Genomic DNA, 27,629 nt, shown 5'->3' with positions numbered 1-27,629 from the left:
CGTAGTCATCTGTCATTGGCCAGATTTCTCTTCACTGAAATAAACCTTGAAAGTCTCATTTCATTGTAGCAGCCATCCAAAAAAAACAGCAAAAGTAGATGATGACATTCAAGTGAAAGTTGCACATGCAGTGGAAATTACATGGTTTGTAACTTCAGGACCTTGGAGGTTATTTCCAGTAATAATTTCAAAAAGTGCAAAAATAAAACACATGGCAGCGCAATTCAGCATTGCACTCCTGTGACACTGTTTGATTTATGGAAAAAAAAACAGATGACATTATTGTTATTCCACACACTCTTCACTATTCCTTGTCAACCTGAAATTATGCAGTTTGACCGCTGACAGTTCATAGGAACTGGAAGTGAAGCTGTATGAGCTGCAGATGGTTTGGCACCACTGAAGCTACGATCGACATTTCTCACAGCTCCGTCTGCTGCCTCAAAATTTTATTTGCAACTTTTTCTCATTTGCACCGATCAGGCACAACATTATGACCACCTTCCTGATATTGTGTAGGTCTCCGAAACACAACAGCTGTGACTCATCAGAGAATGGACATGGGCCTTCTGAGGGTGTCCTGTGGTGTCTGGGAACAGTATGATGGAAATGGGGGTATTTGGGTCCCATGGGTTGAGGAGAGGGTCTTCTGCATCAGGCTTGTTCCAGTGCATACTGCACATACCTGATCAGTTTGGGATCTAGTGAATTTGTAGTTCATGTTTGTTGAGTGTTATTGTTATGGAGTGGGGGCATCTGGTCTAGTCTGGGTGAGCGGTACATGTCTAAGTAGGCAAGTTCAAAAGTCTGATCCCTGTATACTGTAACACTATCTAAAACCTGTTAACAACAATGTGTAAAGTCTGAGTTCCACCTTAAAAAGAGCCACATTATCCACCAAGGTTAAAATTTTTAATGTCAGGATAATCATTTAACCAACTTTATTTCCATATGTTTTTGACTGAGTTGCTTTAAAGACAAAGGTGCAGTATCTTTATATAGTCAGCTAACACTAGCAACTGCCATAACATCTATTTTTAATCTCGCTTTCAAACAGCACTCACCCGACAGAAATAGAGCTGAACCTGTTTTTCACATAGTGATACATGAACCGCTATAAATGGCATTATCTATGCCTCTAATCCGATCTTCCTCCAAAATTATGAGCAATCACAAAACACTCTGCAAGAACGTAGTGTTGAGGGAGTGTCAGAACTTTTGCAGCTCCCTTAAACCAACACAAAATCCTAAATAAATGCCACTCCTGTAGCTGAAGTGTTGCTGTTTCACTTCCACGTTCTCAAATATCCGATACAGCGGCTGAAAAAAAAGGCCAAAATGCGGCAGCGCATCTTTTAGCCTGATCGTCTCATGTACTGTTAAGTTTCCTGATGTGGGACTGTAAAGATGCAGGTTGACAGCTGTATTAGTCACTGGGATTAGACACAACTGTCACACACACACACAACTGTCACATAAACACCCTCACACACTCGCACAGAGGCGGTGTCTGTTAATACTGAGGTGATGCAGAGGGGATTATCTTCACTTGTGTTAGCCTGCTTATTACACTTTCTGTGTGTGTGTGTGTGTGTGTGTGTGTGTGTGTGTGTGTGTGTGTGTGTGTGTGTGTGTGTGTGTGTGTGTGTGTGTGGTGCACCAGTTGTTATGCAGAGAATTAACAGCATCTCCATCGCTTTCGCACACAAAGTTTTTGGAATAATATTGGTTGAATACATCAAGTACTTTTCTTTATTTTTTCTGCTTCGTTCCCCTTCCTTCCTCTCCACCTGTCAGCTCCTCCTCCTCCTCCTCCTCCTCCTCCTCCGTCTCCTCCACGGTGTTACTGGTGTCTGCAGTAATGGTCTGACTCACCACCCACGGTGTACGATATGGGGGCTTTAAGGCGTCGTATTTAATGGGAAAGTGACTGATTTGAGTTTCTTTTTTTTATTTTCGTCACTGACGCTGAGCTGCCAGAGATTAACCACATTTTTATTTATTTTATTTCTTTCAGTTTTCAAAAATTCTCAAACTTCAAAATGTCAAATAACATTTGACATACGTATATTGATCTCCAACTCTCTCTTGTTCTTTCTCTCATCTTCCATCTCTCCTGCAATCTAATCACTCAATCAATACCAATATAGATTACTGCATTGTGCCGTTTCAATTATAAATGAGCCTCTCCAAGCACGGCTATTTTTAGAGTTGGAGCCTTACATTAATTATTGTTTCGCTTATAAAACCGACAAAGGACTTTAATGTTTGCAAATGCAAGTTTTATGAAATGTTACTGATTACTTTTTGAAAACGCGCTCCTCCTAAAATAAGCTTTTGCGTGCACGCCCCTGTTAATATATCTGTTTAAATCACATAGTAAGATGATAAAAAACACGCATAGCCCACATAATGGCTTTAAAATGACGACAATGCAGCAGGAAAGAAGAAATTTTTGTCCCATGGAAAATTAGATGAGTTTCTGCATGCTGCATTGCATATATACTTTTTGAATGCGCTGCCTTCTTCACAGTATCATTTTTTCCCCTGTATCTAAACGGTGCATTCTTTCCATCTATGTGTTTAAGTTTGGGGTCTTTATCTTCTTCCTTGCCATTGTCATTGTGTTGCTCCATTTCTTTGTGTGTTGCTGCCTTCGGCTTTCAGTGTCTGGAGCAACATTACTCTGGCAGGATTGGGTTGTCTGCAAAAAAAACAAACAAAAAAAAAGCACAAGTTCCACTGATAAAAACATTCCCCCCTGGTGGAAAAATTCCCTTTAAACGTGACATAAACAGTAAAGAGTGAAGAGCAAAAAGGACAGGAAAAGAGAACAGAAGGCATTTATTAGATGAGGATAAATGCCCCTTGAGATGAGGTGTATTGTGTCGCCTTTCGAGGAGGTCCCAGAGCTGTGGAGAGCAAGCTTTGTGTGAACAGTAAATAGACAAGAGAGGGAAAGGTGATTCGAAAGGGAAATGTTGGCGCAGTGCACACAATGCTATAAATGTGAACTGCACGTCTCTGTTGGATAGCACCGAAGCTGCACAATGCAGGAAAGGTCTCTGCCAGCTGCCGAATGGAGAAACAATGCTCCTCTTGGGAGAGGAGAGGAGAGGAGAGGAGAGGAGAGGAGAGAAGAGGAGAGGAGAGGAGAGGAGAGGAGAGGAGAGGAGAGGAGAGGAGGAAAGGGAGTGTGTAGGTAAATGAGGAAGGCAGAGAATCTGAACCCCAGAGCCATTAGTCTCTGTCATAACCCCTCCCCCTCTCGTTCTCCTCCTCCTCCACCCCCTCTTCACGCCCCCCTTTCTATCTCTCTATTAGGTTTAGTTTTCCCCTCCTCTTTCTTGAACCTTTTCCCTCTTTGTGTCTCTCTTGCTTTTATGCTCATAATTCTGCACTGAGGTGTTGACAGGTGCCGTTCATGTGGTGATTTTGAGGTGTCTGAGGAATCGTGCGTATTTGGACTGTGGAAGCTCATCGTGGACTTTTACCTTTTTTACCTGTAGAAAATGTGCTATCAGCAAAACCACATACACAGGAGCTATTTAAAGACAGGGAAAAAGTCCCAGCATTGGAAGGAGAGACAGATGGAGGCGAATATGAAGATGGATCACACAGGCCATTAAGGCTTTAATTGCTTATCCTTATGAAGATGAAGTCTCTTTTGCTGCTGCTTCCCTATAAAGGAGTAGTCAATCCATTTAAGAAATATGAATTGAGCTGTTACTTAAGTTTGCCAGAAATCAATATAATCAAAGTGCCTGGTCAGGCTTTGGTCGTGTTTGTGTGTCTGTGTGTGGTGTGGAGACCGATTCCCTGGGCCAAAGTAGGGCAGCAGAGCCTGGCATCGACTCAGCTTCCTGCATGAGTGACCTGAGGAAACAGTGTGTGTGTCTGTTTCTGAGTGTGTGTGTGTGTGTGTGTGTGTGTGTGTGTGTGTGTGTCTCCACCCTACAGCAAGCTGCTGTCCAAGAGGGGGAGGAGCAAAACGAACACACCAGCAAATGAGAGAGAGATAGAGAAAGAGAAGAGTGTAGTAGAGTTAGCATCTGTTGTTCCTGTGGCAGCTGAGCAACGTTGGACTGATTTTACACACATTTTTTTTTTTCTTCCTCTGTGCCACACATGTAGTACATACCTACACACGCGTTCTCACTTTCCGCTCTGGCTCTCTGAATCCCGCGTGGAGCTGCTGTTAGATCTCCCTCAGCATCGCTCCTTCTTCTCTCTGCTTTTCCCTCTCATTCACATCTCAGCTTCAGACCTCACTCTCTCAGAGACGCTAGTCTAAGAAAGCGCTGTGCCGGCATCGCATCCCGGACGCCGAGGCTGCCAGCAGCGTGTGAGTACAGCGTGCGAGAGGGAGTTGGGAGACTATAACTGATTTACTTGTTAACGTCTTGCCTCGGGTAACGTCGCCGTTTGCGGTTAACTCTTGCCACTTTGAAATGTTTGATGGTCAAACCCGATCGGGTAAATCACGGTTAACCCTCTGAGGGCGGCTGGTGCATCATTAATCTCTCGCTGTCTGAGAAATGATCAGCGATGTGGATCAGTGGTGATCTAGTGTCACTTTCAGTGCTGTTGTTTTTAGTTTTCTTACTTTCGCCGACTTGCTTTAAAGCTCAGTTTTTGATTAAAGACTCAAGACTAGAGATCAGATCAGAGCTGCATCCTTGTACACTTTGCCTTTCTGATCGGGACTCAATAGCAAAAAATATTCTAGCTGCAACACAGTCTTTGTTCTGTTGATCACAAGAGCAACAGCACCTCTGTGTAGCTGTGGTGTCTGGGTATGCCTTTGATTCCACTGTGTTAGCCCTTTGACTGATTGATGCTTTTATTTTATATTTGATTTTGCTGCAACACACCTAAGCCCAACCACCCTCTCTAATCTGCTTCCTCTTCCACCTATTTTCCTCTCCTTGTTTTTCACCTCTTCTCTCTCTCTCTCCCTCTCTCTCTCCCTCTTAATCCCATAATGCTATATTGAGGTGAATGTGTGTCGGCAGAGACTGTCAGATGCTGATGTGCGTAAGTTCATATCTTGATTTTGAAAGTGTCAGTCCATCAGTTTGTGGCGGCTTACAGTGGATGTGCGCTGAAAATTGAAAATGCCAGAGTGGGGTCAGCAGTGAAAACATTTCAGAAATAAAGGACTGAATATGATTCAGCCCGAAATCACACAGGTTTCTCAGTTTTTATTTGAAGTCTGAAAGTAGTTTTTTTTTGTTTTTATAATTAGCATTCAGCGCTGCAGGCTAAGTACTGAAAACACAGAGGTGGATAAACGTTTGCGCTCTTTTTGCACAGTTTGGTTGTTTGTGTCAGTGTGTCAGGCTAATGAATGCTTTGTGGTAAATCGGCCGAGATCCGGGGGCTCGTGAGCGAGACAGAGAAATGGGGATAAGGAAGGGAAAAATCAGGATAGACTGCTGGTTTCAGTGTGTGTGTGTGTGTGTGCGTGTGTGTGTACACGAGGGCAAGGCTGTGTGTGCTTCAAGTATGATTGAATTACTCAGGGTTAATTAGATTCTGCAGTCCAAAGTAATGGTTCAGGCGCACGCACACACACAGGCAGGGACATCCTTCAGAAGGGCTTTTTTCAGGCTTATTGCCAGCGGCGTTGTCATCCGTGTGTTAGTTCAGATGATTCTGGGAAGCTGTGTGTTGTTAAACAGAGTAGAAGACCATCAGTCAGGATTTGCGGCACATACAGTATCTGCTGTTTGCTTAGCCTCTCCGGATCAAAACGCTGCCGTTTAAAAGTATATACTTTCCCTCTGAAGAAAGACTATCACCATAAACATCATCTGAAACATCATCTGATTTTATATCCACTTCCTGCATTTCCATAAATAATGTACATTTATAATTAAAGAGGCACAATGACATTTTTATGGCCACTAGAAGAAAAAAAATGGGTCAGAAACTAAAGTGTTTTTGCTGCATGTAGCAGGAGGATACTAAAGCACGCTGTGCTGAGTGCGTGAGCAAATCATTGCACTTTGCATTGATTGGCCAACCGGTGCTCTCCTGCAATTTACTACTTGTCATTCAAGGTAGATGAGTATATAGTTGTTCCTGGCAATTAAGCTAAAAGTGCTGTTTGGGAAAAAAAAAATAAAAAAATCATTGGTTCAGATTTGTGGCTCTGCACAAGTTCAAGAAGAAATACTGTTTGCAGTGTAAGTTGGTTTAGAGAGTGATAGGTGACACTTTAAATGCCCACTATCATTTTTGTTTTCTCATACTTTGAATTTCCAGTAGACCTTCTGCATTTCACCCAAATAAAAAAAAAACTACCGCACCGAGGAGGCTGTGTCACACCACTGCTGAGCCGCTCGGACGTCACTGTGTGAAGTCATCGCGCATATATAATGTGACTCTTTTGTTCAGGTTTTCCACCTATTGCACAACGTGAAAGCAGCCGAGGTCGGATCGATCAGGCAGGTGCAGCTGCCGTGTTTGCTATTACATCAGTGTGTCTCACAGAGAAACTTTTTATCAGTTGCATGTTAAGGTGGTTAAAGGAGAGGGAAGGGAGGAAAAGAATCATCCCCTTGTTGTAGACCTCTGATTTGCTATGTTGTCGGATGCACTGACAGCTGTTTTCCCAATTAAAGGACCCATTAACTTGTCAGAAGATAGGAGGGGAACATAAATCTTCTGCATAGCTATTTAGTCACCTGGCAACGTTAATGAAAAGTTAAGACGGATTAAGTCAAACTAGATGGCAGGTACTTCCAACAACACTGCAGCGTCTGTTTATCACTTTGATAAAGCCACAGTTTTTTTTGTTTTTTTAATAACATCCCATCTGCACAAATCGTGCCCAGTGCTGATTGTTGGTTCAGTCCGTCAAAAAAAAAAAAAGCGACGTGTGCAAATGGATGTGCTGGTGTTGAAATTGACGTGGATGGGGTCTGATGTAACAGGAGTTAACATTCACATCAAACGAACTGTGAGATTATGGCGGTAGAGGATCTTTCGAGGCCTTAAAGTCTGTATTATGAACTGTGAATTTGAACTGAGCAGCAAATAAAAGGAAAAGAAAAGATAAATGTATTGTAATTTTTTTATGCCATTTCAAAATATGCACTGCTCTTGTTGCACTGCAGCCATTTATATAGGGAATGCCTATCGTTGGGAACGAGCCTCCACCATCCTTTGGTCTGTGCTCGTTCATGCTCTTGTCTTTGATCCACTGAGTCAGTGGCGATTGAAGTGTAAAAACCACTGCCTTCAATGTGCATTATCAGGAAGACTGTAAAAAAATCTTCTGCACCAGATTCTGTTTAAATATGAAAATGTCGAATGTTAGGAGAAGGGCCTGGGATGTGATTCACCCGAAGTCCCCTTTGTTTAACGATGTTTGTCCCCTTTGTGTGTCTCCGTGCGCAGAGTACAGTCGTTTCGAGGCAAAGATCCATGACCTGAGGGAACAGATGATGACCAGCAGTGTCAGCTCCAGCTCCACGTCGCTCCGCTCCACACAGAAACGAACACTTTACGTCAGGTATGGTCCACAAACACACACACACTGCGGCACAGAGGTGACTGATGGTCCAGTGTCTTTTAGAGTGACACAACTATTAGAAGGTCTTATCTCAGCTGTCTGCTCAATGTTTTCTGTGTGTGAGATGCCGAAATGGACATTATCGCGCCGGTTTGTCTGGCGAATTACGGCCTCGCACAAACACATCCATCAACTCGGTGTGTGTCCCTCTGTCCTTGTGTTATTGTTGTCCTTACCTGTCCCGCTCGTTTAGTCTTCACCAGGTTCATTCTTTAGCTCAAAAAAGCCCAAAAGCTTAAAACTTTTGTTCTAAACCTATGCATCTGATGTCCTTTCTTCAAGAGAATTTGAAATATTGATTGGGTCACTATGTGTCACAGTTAAGCAGTTAAGATTAAATAGGTAGATACATGGATTAATAAAGAAAGAAAGAAGGCACAGTTTGTATCAGCTGACTGATTTAAATATGCTTTAGGTCATATATTATTTCAGTTTAATCCTTATTGAACAACCTGTGCATCAATGAGTTTTCTCAGTTTAAAACACAGAGCTCATTATCACTGCATGCTAAACTATTTTTAAAGGTGAGGATAAAGCTTTCTTACTTTTTTTTATCACGTTTGCACCTTTCTTTTTTTACCTTTAACTCCAAATAACACCCTTTCTGAGGAGGCAAGAAAAATATTGGCTCCCACATAAACACGGTGAAAAAGTCAATGATCAGGTGCTTAAGGAAGAGAGATTAAAGTTAAGGTTAAGGCTCTTCCTGAACTTTATGCGGTAAAGAGCAAGTATGTCGTAATAAGTTTTATGGCAGACACATGCTCAAACTTGGATTCGGTGCCCACTGTGCTTCTAACAGATGTGTCTTTTTGAAAGGCGTGAAAAAAAGTTATGCTTCACGTCTTTTCACTTTCTGTAAAAATACTTTTACCAGAAGATGCATGAAACCCGAAAGAAAAGTCAGACTATATTATACATGATAGGAACTTTTGACCCGAACTAAGTGCAAGTGACCTGGAAGCAAAAGGCAGCAGCAGCAGCTCGGGTGGCGTCACCTTAAACAGCACCCACTCTGATTGAGACAGGGAGCAGGCCTGAGGTCAGAGCTTGTTCAGGGAGGCCAAACGTGAAATTCAACCATCAGGGAGCTGTACGTTGACAAATGCTTAACAAGTCAAAACGATTTGTCAGGTTAACTGGTCATCTGGTGCATCACAGACTCATAAACAGGATTGATCCACTCACTGTTACTTTTTAAAGTCTCATTTCATATAATTGCATTCCTTGTTTAGGTGAGATGCCAGAGGACGTGTGGTGCTTCTGCTTCAAATCCTCACCAAGAATATAGATCTAATGGTTAATTTTGAGGAAACGTGACATTGCACCCGCTTGGCATCATTCTCGTCGGCCACCAGCATGATTATCATTAGCATAAATTAGTGTGCATCCACGGTTTGTTTTTTTGTTAAAAGTGAATAGAGATGGGCTGCCCATTGTTTTCATTAAGTCTGCAATTGGTCACCCACAACCAGTTTATACATTAATTATGCTATTACAATATTCTGTAGGGTGCTTCAAACTGCATGCAGATGAAGTTCTGCGGTAATAATAAACTTGAAGTTGGATGTGAGAGACTTTCTACTGTTCTCAGCAGTCCATCCATTCTTAACCATTCTCTGTGATCACTTTTCTTCTGTCAGATGCTAAAAAAAAATCAACCAATCTTGACCAAAACAAGACTGAATCAGTGAAGCAGTGCATTTGTAAAAATGTGCTCTCTGCTTAATGCTACAGGCTCATAATAGCAACATGCTAATGTGTTTTAGCAACCTTGACATTTACCTTGTTCACCATCACAGCTTTGTGTGTTATCACAGTTCATCATTAGGGGACAGCTCGATGCTAGTTCTTTCAAAAGAGCCGTGCTGCTAATGTGACAGTTTGGGGCTGCTTCCAAAAACAAGTCTGTCCCCATAGGAAGCAGGTTAAAATGCTCATGTTAATAGAACATTCATGACAACTGCACAGGGGCCTGATTTTTTATAAATCCAATGGTTTAAATTATATCAGAGCTTAAAGTAAGACATGCAATAGTGGACAAAGCTGCAGTTTGTGACAGGTGGGTGCCATCTCAGGTTGTTTGGGTTCAATCACGCACAACCTCTTTGGTCATTTCTGACTCCTGAAATCCTATGGGTGACATCATGGAAGGGTTCATTATCTGTCAGTGCTAAAAATACATCAGACTAGCGAATGCTTCAACATAAGAATGTGAGAAAAGTGTTCTCTCTTAAGTCCAGAGTTGGGTTTCTCCATTCTGGGCTGCTATAGAAACATGGTGGACTCTCTGAAATAGGATCCGCTGCCTCTGTAGATATGAAGGGCTCATTCTAAACTAACTTTGAAGTTACAGGTTCTTATACTCAGATTAAACTATACACCGATCAGCCAAAACATTAAAACTACTGAAATCAAATCTTGTGACAATTCAGTGGTCTGCTGGGAAACTTTTGAACTTCCGTTCGCCTTCATGTAGACGGTACATAGACATGTACCATCTACCTAGACCAGACCAGGCACCCCCATGCTCATAGCAATGGCACTCCTTCATGGCAGCAGGATGCAGCCTGACAGACACGCATACAAACGCTGTAGGAACAACTCAAAAAAATATGTAAAAGAGCACAAGGTGTTGACCTGGCCTCCCAATCTACCAGATCATCAAGTATCTGTGGGATGATCCACGAAGGCCCCTCCCCTCAACCTACAGGACCCAAAGACCCACACTAACAACACCCTGTTACAAGGCACCACACTTGAACAGTGCAGTACATTAGAGAACACTCTGTAACAGTAAACGGTGTAATTATAAGCTTAATAAAGACATTTCAGTGTGAGGTAATTATCATGACACCCCCCTGCAAGTTGAATCCGTTCACACCCTGAATCTTATTGACAACGTACCTCCAAGTCTTGTCAGAATCAGGCCACGGGGATCATTTCAAGGTTAACTCAGAACGACCACCACCCCCACCACCACCACCACCACCCCCAACTCACATGATAAATCACTGTCATACTGGGAGTTCCTGCGTCTGCCCGAAGGTGACCAATCAGTATGCAAATACCGAGCAGGAATCTTCAGACTGGCAGCCAGTCGGCGGTCGAATGGTCGAGCCACGGTCGCCGGTGCGTGCGTGACAGATTGGGGGTGTCTGACGCTCTGGGCTGCCGCTGTGTGTCCTCACATGAACATACAGTGTGTGGTGTGTACGAGCCGCTGAGTGTTATATCCGTGTGTACTGTGAGTACTAGACGGAATAACCTTTCCTCAGATGAAATGTCACTGAAACAAAGTGGCATTCGGTATGTATGGCTGTCCTCTGTGCGCAAGGTGTGTGCGCCCTCTCCTCTGTTCTTCTCTCCTGCCTCGTTTTATACTCCATTATGGTCTATTTTAAGCCCACCGTAAGGCTCGATGGCCTGACATTGTAATTGTATATTTCACTGTGGAAATATTCATCTGGAAAGGCAGGGATATGCTGCAAAGCATGTGATAACAAGTCCCATCCCCTCTGAAGGCACACGGCATGTTTAAAATCCTCATTTTACTTCTCGTCCGTTTATTTTATTCTACTCGAGAACGCATCAGCTGTTTTTATGCATTTAATTGCAGTCAAGGGAAGAAGGGTAGAGGTAGAGTTTCTAACGTGCGCCCTGCAGCCGTTCCACTCGATGAGGATCAATGCAGCTACAAACAAAGCATGATGCATTGATTCCAGACAGGTTGAGTCTCTCCTTTACTGACTCCCGCTGCAGATATCAGTTTCAAGGCATTTTAAAATGTTTCAGGACACAGGCTTCTTGAAACTGAATATTGTGGTTTCAAATAGCCGGAGAGCCTCTTCATATTGCCTGACCTCTGCAGCTGGACGTTTATCCTGGTAAAGGTTTGTGTTTTCTTCATCCAGTTTGAACTGGTGAAGATGTGAGGTCGTACCTTGCAATGCACTTCCAAGGAAATTTCAGAGTGAGCTGTCCGAAGCTGCTGCTGTTTTCTGCTACTGTTGTAGTTTTCTTGTAATTTAAAGTGAGTTTGACGTTTTTTGTGCTTTCCCTTCTATTACATCATTGAATTGAAACAGTCAGGGATATTTGGGAAGGACAAATTAAAGCCACTGGGAAAGTAAACTAAGGGCATGCGCTGCAATAATCTCAGCTACAGGTGAATGGTGGTTCTCTTTTGACTTAGTGCTGCAGAATATTTCAAACATTTTAAATGTTTTCTGGAAAAAAAAGTATTTAAATTACAGGGGAGTGCAGTGAATGTTTTATTCTCTGTTCTCTCTGTAGCTACCGTTAATCTTCCTATGCAGCCCTGATTCCAGTCGCATTTTTTCATATTAGACAGCACTATTTTCCAGCCTATTCTCACCTCTGAAAAGTGCACACAAGCAGTAATACTATAGGAGCGTTCGGGGGCGGAGGTGAACTGCACCGCTGTCTGCTGGCCGTGCAAAATCCGACTCCAACACAATAATGTAACTGAGTGTTTCTGTCGCGGACACATTCCAGTAATTACCGTGTGTTCCCTCAGAGGAGTAATTCCTGTCAGGTTTGCGCGTATGAATTAAAGCGACTGTAATGCTGAGAACAGGTAATTGATTTAGACACACATTAACAGCTGTAGCCTTAATAATTCCACACGCCATCAATCAGTGTAACCCGCCGGCGACAAAGCGCTTTGAAATGTATGGAACCCTGTTGTTGTTGTTGTTGTTTACGGTACTTAATATTTTCGTCAGCTCAGTTAAAAGCATTTTAAGATTAATTAAGCATCCATGTCTGACCTTTAATAGGCTGATGGCTGCACAAACGCAGCATGAACAGTGTGTGTTGAACATTTAAACCCACCAGAGGTGCGTTCCCACAAGGTAACTCAACCGCTTTTATTATTGTATTCTGTAAGGTGGCTAAATATTTCTGCAGTAATCAATGTCCCCTCGCTCAAGTAATTAGATTTCAAGTCTAATAATACTGTAATAGTGAGAGCCTGTAATTGATTTAAAGTTACATTAACAAAGCTGTGTCCTTTATATTTATATATATAGCTACATACATCCATCAGTGTAACATTTTTTGCTGCAGAATCATGAGGGACGTATGGAGCTGTTCATTTTCTTCTGTGCAGCACTTACAGGAAGTTTTCAGACCCTTTCCATGTGTTTAAGACTCATTATTTTTCTTCTCACCTCAGTGTCTGCGTCACCTGAGTACTTGGTTAAATCATCTTTAGCAGCGGTGACAGACTCAAGTCTTCTTGGAAATGAAAACGCGCCCGGCACGCGTTTCTTTTGGAAGCATCCGCTGTTGTTCTAGGCAGAACGGTTCAAGCTCAGCCGAATGAATCCGTTTCGAGCCTGAAATATGACAAAATATCTAAAAAGCTTTGCCTATGAGCTGTATATTTCGTTTCAACAATTATCGCCACATACACTCTCTATATATGTGGAGTCACTAAGCTTGTGGTTTTTGTGTCATAGCTTTATTTTTTTCCTATAAATTTCTCTATATTAGGACATTAAAATTATTTTCAGGTAGGATGCAGGAACATGGCTGAAGGTGCCACTGAAGTTGTGAAGCTCACTCTAACCCTTTTCTTTTTTTTAATTTATCTAAAACAAAGTAGCTTCCTCAGTTCTAAAAGTCTGGTGGGGACTTACTGGTGAGGTTTAAAAAAAACAAAAAAAAAAACAGACCAGATACTTGATGATCATTAACGGACACAAGTAAAGTCAAGTTTCTGAAGGGTTACATAAACCTCAACTCCCCCGCACAGAGTCATTTCCAAACTATTTAGCAGATTTCCTTGAACCGTCCCTTTGATATCATTCTGTCAGTATATGAATAAAATGATCAGTCGGTAAACTTCCAATTTATTCCAAGTGCTAAGCTTTATAGATCTTGAGAGTTTCAACCAGAAGACATGAAAAGGTGTAAAATGTATGAAACTGACTTTGTTGTGTGCATCTGTGGACTCACAGAACCTTTCTAGGTCATTTCTATTTCTTGGGGCGTGACAGGAACATCACTTAGTGTCCCACTAAGCTGTGCAGTTGTCATTAGAGGAAGCTGCGGTTTGGTATATTTTCTATACGGTGGAATACACATTTTCCTGTTCACAACACTCCCATGAGGTCGCAGGTTCAGGTCCATCAGGACCAAAACCACCAGACACCTGAACAGTTCCCCGGGCCGTTTCTCTCCTGAGCAAACCCTCTGAGACCCCCACCCCCACCATTCCCTAAGGAAGGCCAGTCCATTTCCGCATGCACCAGCTATTTCTTACCTGTACCCCAGGCATGCATCACATGTATATTTCCAGTTTTTTACCTTTGTAAATTGTATATATTGCTTATTTTTTTTTCTTTCTTGCCAAGTTAACTTATTTAATGTATGTGGCACTGATACAACACGTAAAATTCCTGTGTACATTTGTCCAATAAAGAGATTCTGATTCAGATTCGGATGTTACTTTTAAAGTGATTTGAAAACGTTGCAGGGTTGCTCACACTGATTGGAGGTTTCCTGGAGATCCGCGTGGATTTATTCTTGTGAATTGTGAATTAAAGATGAGCTGATACACTTTCGGTTTATTACAAATTTATAAGCTCTGAACCTTGAGCCTTTTAGTCGGAGGAAGAGGAGGACGAGGACTCCTGGAGAGTTCAACATAAAAACTCAAATAAGCATAAATGAATGATGAACCTCTGTTTACTCGGGGTGAACCTGAAAGGTTCTTTCAAGGTAAATTCCTTCTAGAAAGTCAGTGATTCGGCACGATTAAGTACAATATCGACCCTGCTTCTATTTTTCCTGTATTAATACCAAACTGTGAATTTAAACTCTCTAGAAATTATGAGAAAGTAAAGTAGCTGTACACACAATTATACCTGCTGTTTAATTAGCCCTGTTTCCACTAGATCAAGGTTCTAATCTGATTATCTCTTATGGAAGCATGTGGGCCATTATTGCTAATCAGTGACATCCAACCTCCTGCAGAGATTTGACCCTCTGCCGTGCTCATTTTCCTCCTCTCCATCTCCGTTACAGTAATATGTGTGGCTGTGGTTTGACGCTGCCGTCCACCTCAGCGTCTACCTCTGGGTCTGATGTCCTCTGTTTCCCAGTTTATCATTCTCTTGTCTCCGCTCTGGTTTATTGATGAAGGCAGAAGGGGGACTTTAGGGGATGCCGGTTATTTCAGCTCTAGTTCCTTTTCACACACTGACACTTGTCCGCACGCACGCATGCACACACACACACACACACACACACATATTGCTGGCCTACTTTTCCCGGGTCTTTTCCCTCTGGATGGGTTCAGATCTCTGTGGTCACACAGTCAGATCACTGTGCAAACACGCGCACTGTGGCACACAAACAGGCTGATGCACACAGACAGATGTGTACTACTGCACCCAGACAAGGTCATAAATTAATAGTGTGGAAAAGCAGTACTCAGCTGTTCTGGCTCTTGTTTACTCCAACACATTTCTCTCACTCTCTCTTTGTTTACTTTGCTATTTTATTTTTATTTCTTTATTACATGTGTTGATTTGTTAATAATTGTCTAATATCTTACTGTCAAATGTGCCTACAGCGCAAAACGTATTTGTCACCAGAGGGAGTCACGCGCTCTCCTCCTTGTGTCTGCAGGGCTTTGTTCGACTATGACGGAAGTGCGTCGGATCTGAGCGCGCCCAATCAGGCCCTGGCCTTCAATTTCGGGGACATCCTCCACGTGAGCAGCGCCGGCGAGGAGGAGTGGTGGCCCGCCCGTCACCTCAGCCCCCCGCCTCCAAACTGCCCTGAAGTCGGGGTCATCCCCAGCCGACGAAGGTCAGAGTTGAAGGGGTTTCAGACGGCTTTCATTCTCAGCTCAAGTCTTCACATCTATCTTTTAGTCACAGGCTGCGTTTTATACAGACCCGTATACTACCTGCTTTCCTGTGTTTTGGTGCTGTGACATTTTATTAGAAATTATTTAAAAGAAAAAAAATCATTCAAAAAACATCCATAGACTGTCCTGACCCTGGAAACACTCAAAGTCCCTGAGTTCTCAACAATATTTTCTAATTTTCATTCAGACTTGAGTGCTGCAAATCAATTGACTTTAGATTAGTAGAGCAGATCACCTTATAAAGACCTGTTATTAGAAAAATCACTCAAAAAATATCCACAGACTGTCCTAAACCTTAAAAAATTGAAAACTGAGTTCTCAACAATATTTTCCAGTCTTCAGATCGAGCGGCTTTAGATTAGCACAGCATATAGACCATGTTATGAAGACAAAGAGATGTGGTTATAAAGTACAGGAGCAGAGAAACCTTTGGTACATTTACCACTTTTTAGGAGGTTCTGGTAGAAACTTGTGAATGAAATCAGCAGTTAATATTTTAAGACATGTGTTATCAGTGTATGGACAGGAAGTGGGAGTGCAAACAGACAAAATTTCCACGGTCAGCCAATAAACCGATAATTTTATGGAAACATTCTCAATTACATTACCTGTATCAAAACACTGAAATATATTCAGAAAAATATTGCAATCATACATCCTTAAGAGATAAAATGAAAAAAAAAAAATAATAACAATAATAAAAAAACATACAGTAGATTATGACTGCAATCTGCTGGATGGCATAACAAACCTAAGTACTTAAAATTAAAATTGAAATGGCCTTCATATTCAGTCTCTGTTGTCATAGAAATATTTTAAATCTCTATTAACATTAAATATATGGGAATAGGACAACTCTTCATCTATTCTTTAAGTTTAATTATCACCTTCAGAACAAAAATCTGATTTATTCATACAAAAAAAGTAAGTGTATGAATGTTTTTTCGCTGTATTTTGCAGCAAATCTTTCACTTCCTTAGAATCTCAAGACGGATTATATTTTTATAGCGTTATGCTCATGCACGTGAGCATAATGAGCATAACTATAAAATATACATATATTTTTTTGTCACAGTTAAGAAAATATATCTGTTTATAAGCATTAGTAAAATTCAGCATCTTTTAACATATTATCCTATTCTTGGTAAATCTGCCTAATAAACTCGTGTGCTACTAAGCACCGGATTCTTGCTCTTTGCTTCCCGTCACCAAGACAAACGAGCTCCAAATTAGCTTCAGTTTCACATCGAGGCGTCACTTTTCTGTCGACTCACTTTACCGCAAGCATCATTGTCATCCTTGTCTGGGATACAAACCTGCGGTGTAAAAAAAAAAAAAACACCTCACCTCTTCTCCCTATGCTTCCCCCGCGTGGGAGGTGACAGACAGATGCTGATAGGTTTCTGAGGTGCGAGGGGGAGACGGGTTTAGTACAAGTCATGTTAGCGCACTTGACGTAGAGGGAGGGGATGACGAGGGAGGGAGGGAGGGAGGGGAGGTAAGGATGGGGACAGTGATGGAGTGCAAGTAGGGAAAGAAAGTGAGAGAGTGTATTAAATGGTGGAGAGGAGGGAAAGAGGGATTAGAGGAAAGAGTGGGAGTGAGGTGAAAGGAGCAGGGGAGGGGTTTGCTACAGATGGGTTTAGTGTTGTGGTATTTATAGAGTGAGGTGTTAGAATGGAGGCAGGTGCATTAAGGCTAACGGGACAACTAGAATAGAATAGAATAGAATAGAATAGAATAGAATAGAAACTATATTCATCCCCTGGGGAAATAAAGTATTATTACGGGTTTTAAGAGAATTTAAGTTCTCATTGGAATATATCCACCTTTAGAGCTTTAGATACGGGAGGACAGTTAAAATACAGCATTTTCAGAGTTAATGTATGATCATAAAATGTCATCTAATTTTTCAAGTATATTCGCTGTTTAACCATCAGTTAATTTCCTGTCCCCCGTGTTCCTGTTCTCTTAGCCTCCTAGTCTTCTTTTCTTCCAGCTCCTTTTGCCTCCTCCTCCTCTTTCCTTCTCCAATAATCAGTTTGTCTTTGCAGCACATTCCAAAATCAGTGTCACAAAGTGCCTTAAACAATGAAGACAAAGCGATCAAATTCATCCCCTCCAACTTTTCCGCTTCCCCCTCTCATGCCTTCAGTTACTTTGTCCTCCTGCATTTCCTCCCACTCTTTGCCCGTCTTGCTTCTCTCATCCATTTTCCGCTTTCTCCTTACGTCCTCCTCTCCCTCCTCCATCTGCACCTTTTGCTCTCTCTTTCCACGATCTTTCTTTCGCTTGTCTTCCAGCTCTCTTAACACCTCATGTCCATTCGCATTTACTGCTCCTTTTTCTCAGCCACCAGCGTGACCTCCTCCTCCTCTTCCTCTCCTCTCCTCCAGCTCCTCTCCTCCAGCTCCTCATTCTAATTATGATGTCTGATGGAAAAAAAAAAAACACGAGTGGGAGCACAGAAAAGCTCCGAACTGCAGATGCAGTCGTGTAAACATGCCCTTGTGAATTGATTGTTTTCTTATGAAGCCTTTTACAGCTCAGATGGCACCGATGATTCGGGGTGAAGAATGGGCTACGATTTAAAATTTTCTCTCTAGTTTCTAATAATTGGGGACTCCATTGTTGTTGTTACTGTCCAGACATTTGGAAGCAGAAACCTGCGTTATATAAGACTTCAATATGACAACAGAAATGCATCCGGCTCCAGAGTCTAATGTTAAAAAAAAAAAAAAAAAAAAAAAAAGATTCACCTTATTTGAAATTCTCCTGCTGGGCATGATTTCCAGCAGGAAATGGTCTTGCACAGGAAGTGACAAATCTAAATTTAAACCCAGGAGATGAGAATGTCCCCACAGCAAGAGCAAGCAGAGCCAAAAAAAAGTCCTGCATCTTCCTTTTATTGCTTTGCATTCATTTTGAGTTAATCTCATAATGACTCTTGAAAGTATCTGAATCTTCAAATTGTAATAAAGCAAGTTTGAAAATATTTTTAAATAAGGGAATATTGTGTAATAATCTTTTTTTTTTTAGATGTGAAAAGATCTCAATTATTCGCTGTTCAGCACAGTACTTCTGCTGAGATGCCAAAAGCTTTAACGTACAGTTTGAATCGTTCAGACATCAAAGTAGCTTCAGAGGGAGCTCATCAATTTCTCTCTGCGTGTCTTCTAATGATTCCCTTCTCTGTTCTGTTTTCTCCACAGGGCAGAGAAGAAGGAGAGGTCGAGGTTAAAGACGGTCAGAGTGACAAGGTCTCAGGACAGATCGGTGAGTGGCGTCGTTTTGCAGAGCCCCAAAGTTAAGAGCAGTTCTTAAAAAGGTTATGAAAGCACAGATGAAGAACGAACTTCTAGTGAGTCTTCAGTAGTGCTGCACTAGTTACATTCAAAAGCTGAACCACCTGCTGTGTGAGATGGGAAGCGACCAAATCCTCTAAGCTGCCTCTGCAGTGTTATCATCAACCCTAGATGTTCAGTTTATTACAAAAAAAAAAAAAAGGCATGGAAGACATAAAAGGATTTTACATGTAAAGTTGAAAGTATAACGGTCAAATGAGGTTTTGCTGATTTTCTTTCCCTTGTCAGATAATAAAAGAACATATTTTGTATATGTTTGTTCACATAAAACAAAGAATATTAGCTGTCATCCTGTAGTCTGAGGAGTTATGCTGTGTACTTGGTCTTTTTATAAAGTAAACGATTAACGGATGATTTCAAAAAAATAAACCATAAGTAAAGTGCTGATTAAAATTATTATTAATTGCAGCCGTCACAATAAGTCTTGTCATCTCAAGCAGGTGTTATTTGCAGTAAAAAGCTTCTTTTTTTTTTTTTAACCTACCTGTCCACATAACAATAGACGCTGTTTACTGTAACTTTACTGTTAATTAAATTTAAATTGCGTGATATAGCATTAATATTGCATATAGCATTGCGAGGATACAGCTACGGGTTATGTTTAATGTTCAGCAAACATGGATTTACTTTTTATAGTGTTGGTCTTTGATCCAATATTATAAATAATGAAAATAAAATGACCCAGAGAGAAAAATCCATCTGATTCCTGAGAGAAAGAATGTCGCCATGACGGATCAATACAGGGTTTCACATCCCCCTCTGTCCATTACAGCCCACTGCAAAGCCCACTGCAAAGCCCAGTGCAAAGCCCATTGCATACACTAGCAGCTACTACTTGGTAATCAGTGTTGGCCATTATTATTATTATAATACCAACATAAAATATAACCCTCAAAAGGGAAATAAAAGAATATAAACATAAGGGTCAGCTCAGTGTTTCATCAATAGCACTTGAGGGATGTCAGATGATTGAATAAACTTTGACATGGAAATTAATAGATTTCTTATCAACAATATCTGTAATTAAATGTTCACTAAGCCGAACATTGACAATGGCGGAGACAATATTAGATCAGAAACTTTTTGTATGTAGTGGTTTATGAGTGCAGACAAATGATAAAAGCTCCAGATCAGACACACTTTTGGTTTTAATTGTGGGAGCAATAAGGACGGCTAAATTAAAGATTTAAGTTTGTATGGTATATTGTGCAACGTGATAAATCATCCTGAAAGTTACCGTCATCTGTTGTGCAATTCATTGTCTAAATGAATTGTTATACAGAAAAGTGTGCTAAAAAGCATTTCAGAGAGAAAGACATAATTAAAGTGAAAGGTAACTGTTGCTTAACGAGAAATCCTTCATAAACTAAGCCTGAAAAATAACATATAAACATCTGGCATCACAATAATATCAATAAACTTTCTTTACTGTGTAAGTAGAGTTCAAGCAATCTGTCACATTGACAGTTTTCATTTGTGGAATTAATGCAGTGATTTTACAGATTAGTTTTTTTTCAATCAGCACAACAGTCAAAGAACTCCAGTAACTGAGCTGAGCTACATTCACACAGTCGGCGACAGACACTTCACTTTGTATGTTAGGAAGCATGCACATGTAGCATGTTAACTCGTAATCAAAGACTTATCCAGAGTGCACAGACTTGCGTGTTAGGTCTTTGGATTGCAAAAAGTTCCAGTCTGAGTTGAGAGGTGAGGCAGCAGCGTGACGTTCACCACTGCACTCTCGCCCAGCGTGATTAATGAGAGCTGACACACGAGTTTAACAAGAGCTATTGATATCACCGTGTTGTTAGCTCTCACTCTCCCTCTGTTTTCTTCACACCGTGTGAATCAGCAACTCTGCAATCAGCAGCTCTGCATGGTAAAGAGATGATAATTAAAAATTATCTCACACACACACACACACACACACGTACACACACACACGGTGGATCTCCTGACACCATGCTTTGAGAAAGACTGCAATTAGTCTTGCTCGCTCGAACTCTGTGTGAGTTTGCGTGAGACCCCATGAGCTTTCAAATAAGACTTTTTCTGATAACAGTCAAGATACTGTTATGATCATCTTCAGCGAGGTGATTAATGATCTTCTCTTTCTCTCTTTGTCTGCGTGTATAGGATCAAGATGATAAAGGTAAGTATTTTCTCCATCAGTGACACCTGCTGGTCAGTACTGGTAACACCACCTCCAGTCAAATCTGACACTAATATCCAGTGTCAGTTTCACTTCCAAATATAAAGCCTCTGTAGCTTCTGTTGTGCTTGCTGATGGGGGAGAAGGATGCGCTGAGATATACTGGAGAGTGTGAATGGAACGGATAGTTCTGGATTCCTCTGACAATATGGCGGCACACACAAAGTCTGAAAAAGTAAACCTGCGCCAAAGGGAAAACCTCAGTAGTTATAGAACAATTGTTCAGTGACATCCTCCTTTAAAAGATTGTCAATGAAATCTGTAGTTTGCATAATACCTTCCTAAATGTAACTAGTTGAGGCTTCATGAAATTAGATTCTACGAAACAAGTGGATGTCACTGTGTTTGAATTTTATCCTTTTTTTTTAGCCTTTTAGCCTTTTTTTACACTAAAATAATGTAAATTCAATTCTAAATGTATTTTAGCTAAGACAGACGTGTGTGGTTTCATCACTTATAAGGAATCAGGAAGTTAATCAGGAAAAAGGTTTTTAAATGTACAATTAAAACATGAACAACTACAGCAGGCAAAACCTGTTTAAATGTTCACACTTTACAAACAGACTTATATGTCAATCTGTGTTTTAGCAAAAGCACCAATTGCAGAGTTTAAAAATACTCTGTTACAAGGTATACAAGTTTAGTTTTATGAGAGATACTGAGTATATGTTTAGTATCTGAAGTTAAGTCAAGTGACAGCATTATACAGTTTGTAGTATCAAATAACATAACAATTAAATATTAATCAAATGCATGACTACATCAGCGATACATACAACAGGAGGAAGAAATAAAGTCACTGGAGAAAATCTCCAGTCCCTTTTATGTGTCCTCCGGTTTCGTTTTGGCACCTTAGTTTTAAATAAAGGAAATCATAATGCTTAAACACACAGTGCTATTTTAAGAGACACCTCATTTGAAGTTCAGTTTTCTCAGCACCAGCAACAGTACTGTTAAAAAAAAAACAAGTTTATGTAAATGTCTTCTGTGCCACTGGAGGAGCACTTCAGTTCATCCTCTATCACAAGAGGTGTGGAGTTAGACGGGCTCTGCTACTTCGTCTTCCACGTCTTTAACAAATCCCCCATCAGGGAAAAGTCCAACACGGTGAGGTCAGTCAAAACAGTCAGGAGTAATTACCTAATGTAGGGTGATAGAGTAGAAATGGAAAATATTGTGTTTCACTTTTGTGATCTGGAGGTTGTAACATTCAGACAGGACTTACATTCCTTCAGTGTAGAGTAAATACTCAGATATAGAATGTGAATGATTGTGTCTTTTATGTGTCGCTAAGTGATTATGTGCAAGTTTGTGTCTGTCTTTGTACATGTGTGTGTTTGTATATGTACGTGTGGCTGACTCTGACCTGTCTTGTCCTTCCAGAGCTGGTAACCTCTGGCACCAGCGATAGTGAGAGTAGTTCCTGTAAGTCTAGACCCTCCTCTGTCTCTCTCTGTCTCTCTTTCTTTCTTCCCTCACCATCCTACCACATTTTTATTTTTATTTTTTTTTTTTCCAAACCTCAGCTACTTGCTGTAGCTGCTGGTCCGTGTGCGTTTTTCCCCGGTGTGTACTTGCGTGCTGTGACTAGTGCGGTCTCATGTGCATGTGCTTGGTGTGTTGGTGTCCTCCGGTCTGCTGTTTCCAGAGCTGCTGAAGAAGTCTGCTCCGAATGTGGAAAAGGGAGAGAGTGTGACATGTGTTCAGGAATCTGTCCGCTGCGTGTTTAAACGTGTCCGTCGTTTCTGTTTGTCTGAACAGCTGGCCAGGAGGAGGCCCTGCTCACCTACCAACCTGTCATGCAGCAGGAAGGTCAGTCCTAACTCCTCATCCTCATTTTATGTATTCAAGCTTTAATTATTATTTGTTCTGGGAAGTGTCATGTTCTAATACTGGAGGAAGAAACTTGTGTTCAGAATAATATGTGCTGTTTTTTTAAATGAATCTGACTGCGAAAGGCTTCTTTGTGCACATATTAAGTTTCTGGTTACCTGTGGGCTGGATGCATGGCCCACAAACTATCTGAAGTTTTACTTTTTTAAAACTGCCTGGCATAGGGAAAAAGGTACCCAATTAGACGATTGTGAAATTTCTGCAGCTTGTTTCCCCCGCACTGAAATACTGGTGGGTCAGTCATTACCATTGACTGCATAAACAGATGAAGAAACCCTTGAGGTGACGTCTCGCATAGATTTCCTAATGATGGACTTAAAGTTCTAATTAGCAGCTTATGAGGCCGCCAACCTGTCACTCAAAGCTTAATGACTGTGCCCCTAATTATACATAGCTTCATTTTTTTTTTTATTAATATACTGTACTGATTCCATATGGTCAAATCTTGCATTTGAGCATCCATTATTACTGCTGTCTTTCTGCCTGTGTGCAGCTGGTGCCACCGCTCATCATTTACCAGGGTGTAAACATGTTTATTTCTGCTGTAAAGTTGGACAGTCCAACATAAATGTCTCTGGGTATTGACTCGTTTTTGGAGCGACCCTCAAGTGGCCAAAAGAGTAACTGCAGTTTTTGTTGGCTTCGTTTTTTAAAGGCCTGGAGGTTGCAGTCACTATTTGCTCATCATTTGGAGTGAACTTTTTTTTTAAAACTCTTTTTTTTATTTCAATCCAAATATTGATGCATGATCATTTCAAACAGTGTGGTTTTCTTACCTTAAACTTGCATGAAATGATTTGCCACTTCGGGAAAGGCACAACCTGATGTAAAGACAACACTCGTCTGAAATCTAATTAGTTTGGTTTATTGTTTAACTCCACTTACTGTGTCTATTCATGGCTCAATCTCTCCGTTCGTCAATTCCCAGTTAATTACACACGACCTGTCATCGTGCTCGGACCCATGAAAGATCGCATCAACGACGACCTCATCTCCGAGTTCCCCGACAAGTTTGGCTCCTGCGTCCCACGTGAGTTTCTGCACTTCAAAACCTTTTCAAATAAAAGTGATATATTCAACGTACTGAAACCTGGCACGGAGTGCAACCTTATAACTGTGACCTTTAAAACATAATGAAAACTATAAAGTGATGCTTACGGTGCAGAAACACCAAAATATGATGAACGTTTAATCACATTTATATTAAACCAAGGCCCAGCAGTCATGCTCCCGCTGGTTATCACTTACTTGACAAAGAGCTTGAAAATGATTTTCTGGATCCCAAAGAAAAACCTTAGTTGAAAGCTTAGTTCAGTTCAGTTCAGTTCAGAAAACTTTATTTATCCCATGCGGGCAATTCGGTTTACAGCTCCCAGCACAATAAAACAAACATTAAAGACCGTCATCCACTCACCTCTCAGTCGTCAGTAATGAATTGACTAATGGTTTCCCAGCAGTGATCTCATGCATGTGCAAATATGCAAAATACATATTTAAACAAGGAAAAGAATAAATAATGAGTAAGCAGGATAGGGAAACAAATTTAAATTAAGCGACATGGTCTCCCTGAATCATTGTGCATTTTGTTTTCTGGACCACTGGACGTTTTTCGCGAGGACACTCAGGTCTGTTTGCTGGTCTCCAGTGATCTTGGAGCAGACTCTGACTTCTTGATTCAAAATATTTTTGTCCGTCACAGAGAGACCATTGCACAAACAAGTGAAAGAGAGAACATTAAAAGACTCAATAAAAGAATGATAAAAGGAACATAAAATGATTTTAGAAACACTAAAAGAGTCCAGCGTCCGCATCAGGTGCATTCTTTGTTGTCCCCGTTTAACAAGTGACTCTGTGTTTTTGTCCAACTTGACATGAGAGATGAGATCCAAGTATTTATAAGTTTCCACAATTTGGACAGATTCCGTTTTTTGGCTCTGCACTATTATTTCTGAAATCAGTCATCAACTCCTTCGTTCTTGTTACATTAAGATCCAAGAAGTTGTCATCAGGCAATTTAATAAAATCATTTAAAGCGGAGCCATGATCAGACTGTGGATCCGGAAGAAGAGACAGCAGGGCGCTGTCACTAACCATGTTACTGCCCTCTTGAAGATCTACAGCTGACTGTGTGCATGATTAAAAACAACACAGCCCTGAGGGGAACCAGAGCTAGAAACGATGGCGAAGCTTAAAGGGATACGCCACCCCTGTATGAAACTGAGTCACCCCGGAGTTGGATAAGTGAGAAAAAGCATTTTTAAATCGGTCCAGGTATTGTCTTAATCCAGCAGCGCAGCTGTTAGCTTTAGCTATTGACGGAAGTTGGGGTTTTCAGGTGCTGTGTGGTGTCTTTGCCAGAATATAGCCCCAAGCCTATATCTATATGGTACATGTCACAAGAAGTAATTAGGACATTTCTTGAGTTTTTTTTAACCTTTGCAAATCACTGGCTAATTGGCAATACTATATTACAGCACCAATGCTAAGCTAATGCTAACAGCTGCACTGCCGGCTTAGGACAATGCCTGGGCCGATTTTTAAAAATGCCCATTCTCACTTCTCCAACTCTGAGGAATACGGTGAGTGGCTAAATTTCACATAGGGGTAGCGTATCCCTTTAAAAGCTGAAGGTCAAATGAGTGCCACGTTAATCAGTCATTAAAACGAATCATACCAAGACATTTTTTTTCTTTTTTGCTGAAGTCATCAAAAAAGTTTCCCCTAAGAAGTTAGATAGACTCGCCACCTCCTGAACCTCCTGTCATTTTTTTATCTAGCCGCCACAGTAAAATGTGTTTTCAGATGCATATGATGACGATGCAGTCAGTTTATCTGTGTGAAATCATCCTCAGATACGACGCGGCCGCGACGAGACTACGAGGTGGACGGCAGAGATTACCACTTCATGGCCTCCAGGGAGCTCATGGAGAGAGAGATCCAGGAACACAAGTTCATTGAGGCTGGGCAGTACAACAACCACCTTTATGGAACCAGCATACAGTCTGTCAAAGAGGTCGCAGACAAGGTGAGACAAGACGAATGAGTGGGAAACGTTAGGAAGAGAGGACAAACAACTGCAAAGGACAGAGAAAAACAGTGTTGACTGTCCAAGGGCGTATATCTGTCTGACTACCTCCACATCTCTCTTGCTGTCCCAGGGTAAACACTGCATACTGGATGTATCAGGGAACGCTATAAAGCGTCTGCAGATGGCAGGCCTCCACCCCATCGCTATCCTCATTAGACCACGCAATGTCGACAACATCCTGTGAGTGACATAAACATTAACACCATCACCGTAACATAAACAACACTTTGCTTTTCAACCCAACAGTCTCACACTGGGTGCTCAGTCATTTTTAAGCTCTCAATTCACAGATGAGCAGTAAGGAGTCTGGGCATATGGCATTTAACTGTAGATGTTCAAAAGCTTCTTTCTTCTGTTGTCCAATAAATTTAAAACCTCAACATTTGTTCAGTTTAGCAGCCAATATGACATTTCTGTCCGTGCCACACGGTCCGAGTCAGGAAATGTGAATCAAGTCAGACCAGAAGATAACATTTATGAGAGCTTATGTAAGAGCACTGATTTGAAAATTTGCCAGCTCAGTGACATGTCAGCACGCTGCCTATTGGCTGGTGAAGACTTGGTGATACCTTGCAGGAACTGCTAGGTATCACCAAACCTTGCAGTACTTACAATACTATGTATTACAGCACATGCAATAATACATTACAGTTCCAGAGCAAATGATCACACACTCAACCATAATTTTAACTTCTGTCTCTACTTCTTGTACATTCGTTCATGTGCTAATTTTGTACATTTTTTTGCTAATACTTTTTTATTGCATTTTCCTAGATTTTAATGTTGCAAAATGTTGCAATAAAATGTTAAATTTAGATTTTTTTTTTGTCAGCTGTTCTGTAAAATTCTGTACATGTTTGATTGAAGTATTATCGTCTTTGCATAAAATTTAAGTAGCATAATTTAAGAACCATTGCCAGTAACGTGTAGCTGTTTACTACTAACATGTGAATATTATGTCCGGGTTGTGTTTTTCCTTGATAATAAATGTTAATCCGTGCAGTTATTCAGTCTGTATTTGTGTAAAAGACGCTTTGCATTATCGTCCTCTGTCTGTCTTTATCTTGGTGGATCACTGTCCTCACTAGTAACGTCTCTCGTTCTGCAGAGAGATGAACAAGCGTTTCACTGAGGAGCAGGCGAGGAAGACCTTCGACAGGGCCGTCAAACTGGAGCAGGAGTTCACAGAGTTCTTCACCGGTTCGTCACCCAACACGTGTCCTACATTTATGTCCTGTGTGAAGATAAATGTTCTGTGCAAATGTGATAATCCTGTGTGGAAATGGGAGCAAGAGTCACTTTTTTTATGAGCTGCTCCTGACCTGCAGATATAGTCTCCTACAGGAGACCGCAGCTACATTAGCACCAATAGAATGTGTGGCTGGATAACTATGGGTAAAGTAAAACAGGGTTCCTATGAAAGTATGGAAAGTATGGAAAAAGTATGGAATTAGATTTTTTAAATTTCCAGGTCTGGAAAAGTATGGAAAGTGAAAGTTAGGGGTATGGAAAAATATTCACGTTTCCATGACCGTTATCTAAAACAAATAAAATGATCAGTCTGTTTTTTTTATCTGGGT

General features: G+C 41.1%; 1 protein-coding gene across 7 annotated transcripts in view; it reads left to right on the top strand.

The window, feature by feature from the left end:
* LOC125009066 (discs large homolog 1-like protein) overlaps positions 1 to 27,629 on the top strand; it is a 101,210-nt gene that overhangs the window by 69,567 nt on the left and 4,014 nt on the right. For 6 of the 7 annotated variants that reach the window (XM_047586610.1, XM_047586613.1, XM_047586614.1 and 3 more), the window contains 10 exons: positions 7,408 to 7,522; positions 15,245 to 15,427; positions 18,701 to 18,764; positions 20,993 to 21,008; positions 22,452 to 22,493; positions 22,830 to 22,880; positions 23,890 to 23,991; positions 25,814 to 25,986; positions 26,120 to 26,229; positions 27,158 to 27,249. In XM_047586610.1, the coding sequence (XP_047442566.1) occupies positions 7,408 to 7,522; positions 15,245 to 15,427; positions 18,701 to 18,764; positions 20,993 to 21,008; positions 22,452 to 22,493; positions 22,830 to 22,880; positions 23,890 to 23,991; positions 25,814 to 25,986; positions 26,120 to 26,229; positions 27,158 to 27,249 (948 nt within the window). The remainder of the gene's footprint in view (positions 1 to 7,407; positions 7,523 to 15,244; positions 15,428 to 18,700; positions 18,765 to 20,992; positions 21,009 to 22,451; positions 22,494 to 22,829; positions 22,881 to 23,889; positions 23,992 to 25,813; positions 25,987 to 26,119; positions 26,230 to 27,157; positions 27,250 to 27,629) is intronic. The other variant, XM_047586611.1, reaches the window with a different exon arrangement.

This window comes from Mugil cephalus, chromosome 6 (genome assembly GCF_022458985.1).
Source record: "Mugil cephalus isolate CIBA_MC_2020 chromosome 6, CIBA_Mcephalus_1.1, whole genome shotgun sequence".
NCBI classification, from domain to species: Eukaryota; Metazoa; Chordata; class Actinopteri; order Mugiliformes; family Mugilidae; genus Mugil; species Mugil cephalus.
The sequence above is the reverse complement of the archived record's forward strand: the minus strand, read 5'-3'. Positions and strand labels throughout refer to the sequence as shown.